The sequence below is a fragment of the Gallinula chloropus genome (assembly GCF_964237585.1).
Source record: "Gallinula chloropus genome assembly, chromosome: 17".
Taxonomy (NCBI): Eukaryota; Metazoa; Chordata; class Aves; order Gruiformes; family Rallidae; genus Gallinula; species Gallinula chloropus.
The window spans coordinates 7,540,562-7,552,067 of record NC_140102.1 but is presented as its reverse complement, the minus strand read 5'-3'; the positions used below and the strand labels follow the sequence as shown (position 1 = coordinate 7,552,067).

Here is an 11,506-nt window from a genome sequence, read left to right as displayed (position 1 = left end):
GTTCATGTATGTGGGCAAGCACTCACTGAATGATTAAACCAGGAGATGGATGCCATATGCTGGGCAAAAGGTGGGTCCAGTCCAGAGTCCTGGTACAGGCAGTGGGCGTCTGGCTGGCAGCTGTCAGGATGGTGGTTTGATGAACAAAGACCAAATGATCATGTCTGGTGGTTTAGCCCTGGCTGGAGGCCTGACACCCACCAAAGCTGCTCTATAACTCCCCTTTTCAGCTGGACAGGGAAAAAAAAATATATATATTGAGAGGCTTAGGAGTCAAGATAAGGACAGGGAACTTGGAATATTACAGTAATTTTAAATTCCATGCAAGATGATTGTTTTTCTTAAATTAGATAAAATTCCCTGTTTCCATTCAGCCCCTTCCTGCAGATGAGGGCTAGGAAAACTCTGAGGCTGTGCTACCGAACAAAGCCTGAAGCAAAACCCACCTTCAGCGCGGGCAGGGTGTTGTGAGCAACCCAGGAGCTGTTGTTAACTAATGGTGGGGAAATGGGGAAGGCCACAGGGGGATCAGACGTTATCACTGAAACGCTGAAAACACCCGCCAAAACTCCTCGGGTCTCCCCCGGCGTCCCTGCCCTGGCGCCGGTGAGGGAGGGGCCCAGCCGGAGCTACAGCAAACACCGGGGCGAAGCTGGGTTTAGGTGGGTGCTCAGTACACGGGCACAGACCGGCGCCCAGGCCGCGGCTGGGCGGCCCGTGGGCTTTCCGGGCGCGCTCCGAGGGCTCGGCCTCCCCCGCCGTCACCTCTCAGCGCTCCCCGCCCCGGAACGTTCCTGCGTGCGGAACACCGCCCGCGTTTCCACGGTGCAGCTTTTCGCCGCCGCACCCGCACCGGAAGGAAGCGGCGGCCGTCCCGGAGCAGGCGGCTCGGCGGGGCCTGGGGGTCTGCGTTCCCGAGGGTCTCCGGACTGGGCCGGGCCGGGCCGAGCCGCCGCCATGGGGAAGCGGCAGCACCAGAAGGACAAGATGTGAGCGGGGACGGGCGCGGGGGCGGGGCGGGGGGTGCTCCGGGGTGCCCGGGCACGGTGGTGCGGGGGCTGCCCTGTGAGTGACCGCGCTCTCTCGGCAGGTACATCACGTGCGCGGAGTACACGCAGTTCTACGGGGGCAAGAAAGCAGGTGAGGGGCGCGGGGAGTCCCCGGCGTCGGTGGGGCCGGGTGGGCTGCCGGAGCCACCTTGGGCAGCGCGTCCTTTGCCTGCACTGGGCTGCCCGAGCTCCGGCCGACCTGCGAGCCCCGGGGCTGTGCCGCTGCCGGGCCTGGACCCACCCACCGGGGCCCAGCAGACATGGGAGGTTTACCACCCAGACGGGCTGTCCCCGCCTTCGGCAGCTCCTGTGCCCGCTGGCGGGGCAGCGCTTGGGGGTGGTTACAAGTTCATCGTGGGCTGTTAACTGGGTGCTGTCGGTCTGGCAGAGCTCTGGTTTGATTTGGGTGCCCTGGGTGTGGAATTTCAGTGGAGAAGCTGTGTCTGTGCTGATTTTAGTTACAGTTTTGCAGGGTTCAGTATATACAAATACACTTGTTCTTGGTAAGTTGCCACCTGTAGCAAAATGTAACTTTCCAGTGTTACCTGTGTTATGTTTTCCTTGTTACCGAGGGCACTGCCTGTTTATTAAAATCCTCCCCTTGTTTGTTTTTTTTTTCATAAACAGACCTTCCACGAACTAATTTTAGACGTTTGTCATTTGACCACTGCAGGTAAGACAACAAGCTTACCATAGTATCACTATTAACCAACGCATCCATTCATCAGGCTGTTGATGTTGACTTATTACTGAAGCCATGTTCTTCCCAAGTAGTTCCTTTCATTGACTGGTGCTTGCCATGGCAGTAATGCAGCCAGGAAAAATTCAGTAAGACCTGAAACAAGACATATGCCTTTCGTGATTAGTGTCCTCAGGGTTTCAATTCAGTGGCTAAAGGAATACACAAGAGAAAAAATAGTTAAGAACGGTCATCATCTAAATTCCAGGCTTTCAAGTCTGTGTAATCAGGACTTGAATCTACTTTTCCCACTTCAGAATATGCTTGGTCAACCATTCATCTTTCTGAGACAGTGATTAGGTAGATTGAAGCAATATTTATGCTGGGTTTTTGTGTTTAGGGTTTACTTACTGCTTGAAGAGTTAGAGTGAAAGAAGGGAGTTTATAGAGGTGGGTTACTGTCCTGGTTCTGGCTAGTCCAGAGTTCAGCTCCCCAGGCAGTCAGCACAGGGGAGCTGCGTTAGCCCAGGCTGTTTTCCACACCACCTGACATCACTCCCCCATAAGAGGGGCTTGTTGGAGAGAGGCAATTCCGGGCAGCTCCAGGGCAACAGCTGTCTTTTTTTAGGTGCCCAGCTTGGAGCTCAAACACATGACCCTAGCATTAAGAGTCCCATGCTCTACTGCTACCCCAGCCCTTCAAGCCTCTGGTATTTCTTCTGTGTAGAGCCAGGACAGTTACAAATCCTCTTGTACATCAAATAGTTCAATAAGTTGCCATCCACATCTGCTAACTGCTGCTGCTGGGTAAAAGCTGGGTGGGTTACGGAAGCGTCCCCAGTGCAGATGCTGGATGAGGTTGCCTGTTGCTCCCTAACCTGTGTCAGTGCAAAGCCCATGAGTGTTCCTGCATGAACCATCTTTCATGCTGGAGGGGGCCCACATGGCAATGGAAGCGGGCTGAGGGGTATTACAGCATCTGCTCCTGTGGGTGCTGGCAACTTCAAGTTACTGAACTGCACCAGTTTCTTTCAGTTTCACAGGTTTTGTTGTTAATTTATAAAGAATCAGGTAGAAGGTATGGGCAGCCACTTTGTATTTTCATTGGTATGGATCTTGCTTTGAGGTGTAAGTGAATCAGCAAAACGTTGTTTGCTTCTGTCATGATTTCCAGATGAATTTGCTAATAAGAATGTACTTTTTCTTCCAGTTTGTCTCTGCAGCCATTTGAATACCCAGTTTGCACACCAGATGGGACAGTCTTTGACATACTGTAAGTCACTGTCTTGACTTAGCTTCATTTTTGTGTTGCCAAACTGATTACAGCTGTGTAATCCTCACTTCAAAAATACTCAAAAATATGTATGTCAAAAATATTCATGCCCATCCAAAAATAAGAGAAGGTTTCTGATGGTCCTTGTCTCTTATTACTCTATCCCTTCTCTTTTCAGGAGCATTGTTCCATGGATAAAGAAATATGGAACCAATCCAATCACAGGAGAAGTAAGGAATGATGGGCGTATTCACACAATATGTTTGCTTTCCTTATGTTCAGTTTCCTATTTAATGTGGGGGAAGAAAAAATGCCTTAATGAAAGCATGAAGTTGAATGGGAGTGCTGCTCTGAATGAAGCATGGCATTTGTGAGACTGGCTTTCAGAAATTAGCACACAGACTTACTAGGGAACTGTCTTTAGCTTTGAAAAAACAAAAAAGGGGCTTTTAAATTTGAGGTTTGGTATCCCCTCACTGTCATCCTACTAACAGTCTTTGTAGGAGAAAATAATCAACCTTAAGCTGTGTGCAGAAGAAAGAGGAAAGTTTTTTTGGATTTTTTAATCTTTTTGTTCTTTAATTTTTTTATTAGATTGTAAATGCTGTGGCAGAGGAAATGTGTGGTTCATTTATTTAAAATCCCAAGGTATTTTGCCTTTTGTACAGGTATGGCATAATTAAAATCCATATAGATGGAAACACAAGCTATTTTGTTACTGCTAGTGATGCCCAGAAAGCCAGCCTGCTCAGGGGTGGAAAAGACTCTGTGCTGCTGTCTTGTATATGCAGAATTCCAGTCTGTACAGGGCAAGGTGCTGTTTCTTAACCAAAGTATATTTGGCTTTATGCAGATTAAGAAGGTTAATAGGTGATACTGTGAATGGTAAGATTAAGCTGCAAAATCTTTTGAGTTATCTTGACAGTATATTTCAGAAATCTTCTGACTTGCCTCTGTTACGACAGTTCACTGTGAGACTGGGATTCATCAGCACCTTAGGGGGTTTTCTCCCCCCTTTTTCTGCATAAATGATGAGAGGATACTTTCTGTAGTAGTGTGAGGTTGTAAAGTACCAGGTAAATAGGCAATACTGGAAATATTTCCTTGTTGGAATCATCTTATATCCCGGTGTGTTAGAAAAGAGAGCATTCCCTGTGCAGGCACAGGGGAAACTTCTAAGCAGAAATTGCCTCTCGATCGGTAGAAACTCGTCCTTTCCCTCAGCAAGTGCAGGTACTCTCCCCAGCGATAGGTGGCAGTCATTGCCCAGGATTGCTGGTTGCTTTGCAGATGGCCTGGTGCTATGAGATTCCCTTTGAAACATCTTGTGTTTGATTAAAGATTTTCCCAGCAGAGAAGTACGAGGAGAAGCTAAATACAGATGCAGCATTCCCAACTCTAAACATGAACAGGCTGCCTGAGACTCGGTGTTTTCAATTACAGCAAACTGTAGGTGTGTTGGTGCGATGGGGAGAGGATTGGAGGTCTTTCCTCAAACATGAAGAGGCCAATGTATTGTTGAGAAGAAATGGAATTACAGCTATTTCATCCGTTCTCACCAGCCTCCCACCATCTCGCTGCTCTGTGCGTTAGTTGGGAGCGTTGGGGTGATGCCAGATGGATTTTTGTCGCTCGGAGCAGCTCCATGACACCTGCTCTCATTTCACACTGTGAACCGGGATGGGGTTTAAAATTTCTCTGGGTAAATGCTTAGTGAGAAGTGTGGTGTGTCTAGTGGTGATGCTGGAATGTACTTGGGGAGCCGTAAATGCTCAAATGAAGTCTGACTTTGAGATCTGTTGGGTTACCAAGATTTGTGCTTCTGTAGTTGAGCTGCAGTGTACCGGCAGCTCTCACTGTGCATCCCCATTTCCTCTCAATTGCTCCATTTGGAGAGTTCTTTTTTCTTCCTTTTTGTTTAGTGGTGGACTCAAGCTGTACTGCTCTGTCCTTCAGGAGACCAAGGTGTTCCAGACCACTTCGATGAGCAAAGAGGTGCTTGCTGTCCAGAACAGCACACAACCCTGCTGAACCCAGCACAGGGGCTTGAAGGAAATGTCAGCATTTACCCTTTGTTTCCCAGAGAGTCAGCTTTGGTTTTCAGAAGGGGAGGATGGCATTGGGCAGGAAGGGGGTGGGACAAGGATGGGGGGACAAGGTAGGGTAGGTGGCAAAAGATGTCAGTGAGTTGAGCTTGGACATCTCTAGACTGTACTGCCCTCTGTTATCTGTCACTCTGTGTGCACCTTCTGGTACTTGTACCACTTGCTCATTGTGGGAGCCAGAAAATATCTTCTGTTATGGTGACTTTACAGACAATAGAGATTCTTTGATTTGTTTAAAACGAATTGAGCCAGAGTAGCTGCAGTGCTGTGGTTTATATGGTGACTTAAGAAGTTACTTTGGACAGATTGAGGATTTGTCATTGGTGATTCTGGAGAATTTTCCCTTTTTTTGTTTGGGGTTTTTTTGTTTTGTTTTGTCCTGGAGTTAAAAATGCTAATTTGGGGATTGTGCTTGTGTTGTTACAGTTTGCTACAGTCCAAACGTTTTAATGAAGTCAGTAGGCTACTTGGAATAGGCTACAGTTGTTCCTGGTGCACTCTTGATACTTGCTAGTTCTGTCATGCTGTCTTATTTCTGAAGAGGACCCCTCAGTGGAGAGCCAGAGAGCCTTGCAATCATTAACTCACCTTCACAGTGCTCCAAGGGGTAGGACTATGCTAGTCTTATATTAATTGGATGTTTGTGAACTGATCTACAGGTGACTTATCTGACTCTTCCAAGTCCTGAACTATGTTTAATTGGTTTTTTCTTTCCTTCCCTTTATTTCTTTATGTTTTTTTTCCTTCTTTGCTGAACATTCCCCCGAGGTGCGGTACAGACATCAGCATCCATTTGGGAGAAGCAAACCACACTGACCTTTGTCTGTAGAGTTTCCCATTAGTTATTCCAGAAAGTAAATTTAGAATTCCCCTCTTTTTTTTTTTGTTTTTAAATAATGCATTGAGATAAAAAATATTTCTGCTCCTGCACCAATAATTGTGGAAGAAACAGTGCATCTCTTGCAGCTGAACTGCAGCCTGTCAGATGGTGTTGGCTCACTTACTTTATTTGTCAGCTTTGTCAGGACACTGCCCTAGCTTATGTTTACACCAAAATTGCATAAAATAAAGTGGAAAGCCATAGCAGGCACATTCCTTTTTCCTGAGAACAGCACTTTGGTGTCTCAGGCTCACAGAAAGCTGCAAGCCTGCCAGAACATTTCACGTAGCAGCGATATGACAGCAGTGACCAGCATGCCCACACAAGTCAGCCAGCTGGGCTCAGGAGTACCTGTTTCCAGGAAATAGGATTGGTTGGAGCAGGTCTGGTTTGTTGGAATCTCAGCTCTGAACAGATGATCGATCAGCGTGCCTTTTGACAGTACTTCCAAGGAAGTTGTGCTCTGTTACATGGCCATGTTATATGTGGGCTGAGCTATTTTTCTCCTTTGCATTGTAACGTTTCTGATGTAAATACCTATTTTCCATTCTGGTTCAGTGACATTCTGACTGTGTGTGGGCAGGCCAGATGATTGTGGTTGTAATTCATCCCCATTCAAGGCTCTGTAACCTTGGGTAGATACCTCTCTTCCACAGTGTTTGAAATAGCTATGGCTTTTGTCCCTTGTTCCCCCTTTTCTGTGGGAATTGAGTCCTTTTGGGCAGCTGAAAGTCAGTTAATCTCTGATGTTTGCTTCTAAGGCTTTGTTTTAAAGTCAGTTTTGTGACTTTTAAGTGTATCTGCTCTTAAACTTGCACAGAGTGATCACCTGCATGAATTCTCTCTGCACTGCTCAGAGCAAACTAAAATCCATGAGTCTGCTGATCCTGTATAACCCAGAGATACAATCCTCATCTTAAGGGCCACGTGCAGGGGTGCAGTCATTGCATGTGTATGTCTTGAAGGGCAAAGAGGATTCAGCCAGGTTCATTTAGCTTGGGCTTAACGTATGCCTGAGAGTCAGGTTAGCAGACCTGAAGATGCTGTGTGGTGGGTGTAGGAGAGATATTTCTGGTCAGAGTGAGGCAGAGCACAATTTGTGTTGTGTCCCATCTCATGCAAGGTCAGGATCCAGACCTACAGGCTAGAGAGTGCTTTTTTTCTGAGGTGGCACAGGGTTTTAGCTTCTTAGATGTTAAATAGGAAAGCTTTTATAAATTCTGAGGAGTTTTGTTTTAGGGTTGGGAAAGGCTTTTGCTTGGGCTGCCTCTGAAAATGACCGTAAAAAGGAGTCTGGGGCATGTAAAGAAATGGTTTACAGCACAGCCACTGGCCTGGAAAATGAGGACTAACTTTGGAGTCAGAAGGCTGGAAATTTTTCCCAGTAGGACACCTGCTCTCTGAAAAGAGAGAGCTGTACCCAAAGTTTTGCTGTGTACGAGAGAAATACTTGCTATTGTTCTCCCACACTCTTAATCCTGTGTTGACCAAATAAAAATGACTTGGGGTGAGATGATGACTAATATGATCAAATAATTACAGCAGTACAGGTGCCTGCCTCATGCAGTAAGCCTGTCTGATCCACGCTTTGGAAGCACATGGAGACACACAGCTTGTACCTGCAATGCCCTGCAGCAATGGCAGAGCCTGTGGCAGGCACCTCCTCACTCCAGCACTGCTCCCATAGGAGTGTAAGGCTTGGGCTTTTATTTTCATCATTTGCTTGAAATAAGACTGGTAGGAGGATACTTGCCCCAGCAACAACAGGCACTTTCAAAGCTTCTTACCCTCAAAAGAAAAAAATGCAGCCAAGTCTCTTATTTCAAAACTTTGGAAATACATTTATTTGCAAACTCCTCTCCCAAACACTGGTGGCTGTTGCTTCATTTTATTGTGAAAACATGGTTTCTTTTCATTTTTATCAACTAAATTTCAGTAAGTCTCTCAGAAATCAGATGCTGGGCTTGTGGTGAGAGGAGCTTGCTGACCAGGTTAATGGAGGAGATCTGGAGAGGATTCCCCTTTTTTTCTGCTGAATTTATTAATCCCTCTTTAAATATGAACAAACAACCTTACAGCATTTGGGGATTTTAATTGCACTTAAAAAGTCTTTGGCTCTCTAAATAGGGGAAATCCTGCCTGAAAAGGATGCAGAAATTAGAGCAAAGTTGAGACTTCCTTAAGTATACAAGTGTTTTTTACCATGTATGTTATTTTGAAAGCTTAGATACAGAAATAGAAACTACTGACCATTGTGAGCATAATGAGAAAGAGAGGACAGGTATTTCTTTATTCAGAATATTGCAAAAGAAGAACAAAACTGCAGCCTGTCAGGAGCATGAGAAATACCAGGTATTGTAGGAACAGGTGCTGAAGTGCAGGTTAAATTTCCAGCCAAGGTTTTATAGTTCACTACAAATTGCTTTCCACCTCTATCAAATAATCAGTGCAGAGCCCATGTGTTTCAGGAATGGATTCAGGTATATGGGTTGCATGAGCTTCACACGTTGCTGAGTCAGAGGTGTCAAGATCAAGATCACAAACAAAACTCATCCAACAAAGAGCTGAGTGGAATGGGTCTCCGGCCTGAACAGGGGAAGCAGATAAGTTCCAGTTTCATGTGACCTGTATGGGCTAAATCAATAGTGACTATACTATGGCTTTTAACTCCCTTCCTATGGTCTGTGTGGTAATTTACTGCCAATTGCTGCCTTAATTGTGTTATTCCAGGTGTGTTTCTAGGTAATGAGCAGCAAATAATGGATGTCATCAGACAAGGACCTGTGGTTGAAGGTGACCCCTCTAATGCCAGCCTAGCAGTACCTGCTGTTGGAATACATTGTCAGGAAAATGTAATAGCTTTAGATAGTGTTCAGTGTGATGCACTTTCAGAGCACTTGTCTAGATCTTTCTGCAGCATGGTGGTAATACTATCTTAGGATTTTGATGGTCTTCCAAAGATGGGTCACTGCAGCAGGAATAGAATTTTCCTTCTGTCTCTTTCCTTTTTTTTTTTTTTTTACTTGAACAGTTTTCACCTTTACTGTTTCCAAAGGGATTGTGATTACTCTGAGTGTTTTTATTTTCTGTCTACAATTAAAATATTGAGAAGAAAATGCTGTGCAGTCCTCCATAGGCAGGCAATATCAGCATCAGTTTTTTGTATGTAGAGAGCCGTGACTGTCTAAGTAAGAGGAAAATTAGAATCACAGAATCACAAGGTTGGAAAAGACCTTTAAGATCATTGAGTCAAACCATTCCTGTCCTATGCTAAATCGTATCTCTAAGTACCTCTTCTACCTGTCTGTTAAACACATCCAGGGATGGTGACTCAGCCCCCTCCCTGGGCAGCCTGTTCCAGGCCCTGACAACTCTTTCAGTGAAATTTTTTTTCCTAACATCTGATCTGACCCTGCCCTGGCACAGCTTGAGGCCATTTCTCCTTGTCCTGTCTCCTGTCACCTGGCTGAAGAGACCATTGCCCACCTCTCTACAACCTCCCTTCAGGTAGTTGTAGGCGGTGATAAGGTCTCCCCTCAGCCTCCTCTTCTCCAGGCTGAACACCCCCAGCTCCCTCAGCTGCTCCTCATATGATTTGCCCTCCATCCTCCTCACCTCCTTAGACCTACTGGCCACACTATTTTTGATATAAGCCAGGATGCCATTGGCCTTCCTGCCACTTGGGCACACTGCTGACTCATACTGTTTGACCAGTTGAGATCTAAAATCACTCTATTGTTTGACCATTTGAGATCTCAAATTCAGGAGTAAAACATATTCACCTTTCATGTTTTTTTTTCCTGACCATCAGAGCACAGCACCTGAAATCCAAGTAGTCTGTGATGCTTTCTCCTTGGGGCTTTGGAAATGAATGATCATTTAGGTGGGTCAGTAATTTCAGGGCTCACCTGGCTGTAGCATTACTTTTGTATAAATGAAAATTTTAATTCTTCTGTGGAGAATGCTTTTCACATATGTGTCAGAAGAAGTCAACACATCCTCAGCTTTGAAATTCAAAGTATATTTCTTAGTTTGATGGAACTTAATCAACTCTTCAGGCATTGCATATGCTATTTGCCCCCCTTTTTTTCTCTTTTGGTAAATTTCCCATAATTTTTCCTGTACATTTGAAGTGAAGGAGGGAGGGGTTTTTTTACTTGTTTGTTTGTAAGAAAAGTTTCAGTGGGGAGTGGGAATACAGTTTTGTTCTGGGTGAGTAATAGCTTATTACAGAGCAGAGAACAAAGCTTACAGACATAAAGCCAAGGGAAGCTTTGTTTTTGAAAAACGATTCAGACAAATCCAGTTCAGTTGGTTTTCATGTGTTGCAGAAAGAAGGGTGACATGATCAGGAACAGAAAACTGGAAGACTCTGAGGTCTCCAGCTCTTGCAATCTGCTGTGCAAACTGCGTGCTCTGTCTTGAACTGGTGTTTGCTTTCTTCCTGCTCTGACTGCAGAGAGGTTCTTCTGATGGTTTTTCATCTGATAGATATCTTCTGTAAATTTTGGGTTTGACCAGCTTAGTCTCCTTTGTGTTTATGCCAAAACTGTGCTTCTCCTGTTAGTGTTTACAGCTGTGTATTTTGGTACAGAGGAATTTAGTGCTTTCTTGACATTTTCTTGTTGAGACTTGTGCTTTCCTGTCAGCGTTGCTCTTGTCTTTAAGTTCTCTATACCATAAATGGTCACAGTTGTCCTTCTCTTCATCTGTTTTATTTAATTTATTTTCTTTGAACAGAGTTAATCTTAATCATACACAGTAAATGCTGAGGGAATGCCTGGTACAGTGCTGGGAATGTTTTACAAGGTCTCTTTGAAATACCCTGATAATACTTTGATATATTACACATGATACTGGAAGACAGAAAAGAGTTTCAGTGGATATGTTGACACACAGCAACTGCTATCAGAATATGGTCATTTACTGTGTTTTCTCTTCATAGGTTGGGTCACTTCTGAAGCAGGTGCTTACTTATAACTAAGTCTCAGCCAGGATGAGCAGTGGCTCTTTCTCTTTTTTTTTTTTGGTTGGGTTTGGGTTTTTTGGTTTTTTTTTTTGTTTGGTTGGTTTGTGTTTGCTTTGTGGAGCGGTTTTGGGGTGGTTTTTTGTTTTGTTTCCAGCTGAACGTTGCTGCCTGTATTTTTGTGGCCTGTAGCAGTCTTGCAAGGTCGGGTGGTTATCACTATCATCATTAAGCATCTCTCACAGTGTGTTTTTGTCTGGGGGCAGCAGACACAGGCTGCTGCTCAATGGCCTAAGATCCACTTCGATCGAGATGATCTCTTCAGCATGCAGCAGTGGAACCGTATCGTCTTACCTCGTTTGCTTCAGGAATTATTAGCTTTTAGTCAACAGTCTAAGCCAGTTAATATTTGACTAGCAACCATAAATTTTCAAGGCCCCTGGATAGAAACAGGAGGACATGATTCCTGCCCAGAGGAACAAGAAGAAAGTTGTAACTGGAAATGGCCATAAAACACAGCGGGGTTGAGGGGATGAAGGTCTCAGTGAGGCTGA

General features: G+C 45.0%; 1 protein-coding gene across 1 annotated transcript in view; it reads left to right on the top strand.

Annotated features, from left to right (window-relative positions):
* The first annotated feature begins 914 nt into the window (after nucleotides 1-914).
* The window catches only part of PPIL2 (peptidylprolyl isomerase like 2), a 72,654-nt gene continuing 62,062 nt past the window's right edge, over nucleotides 915-11,506 (top strand). The window contains exons 1-5 of the mRNA XM_084272030.1: nucleotides 915-989; nucleotides 1,091-1,140; nucleotides 1,677-1,722; nucleotides 2,939-3,001; nucleotides 3,180-3,231. Coding sequence (XP_084128156.1) covers nucleotides 958-989; nucleotides 1,091-1,140; nucleotides 1,677-1,722; nucleotides 2,939-3,001; nucleotides 3,180-3,231 — 243 coding nt within the window. The 5' untranslated portion in view covers nucleotides 915-957. The remainder of the gene's footprint in view (nucleotides 990-1,090; nucleotides 1,141-1,676; nucleotides 1,723-2,938; nucleotides 3,002-3,179; nucleotides 3,232-11,506) is intronic.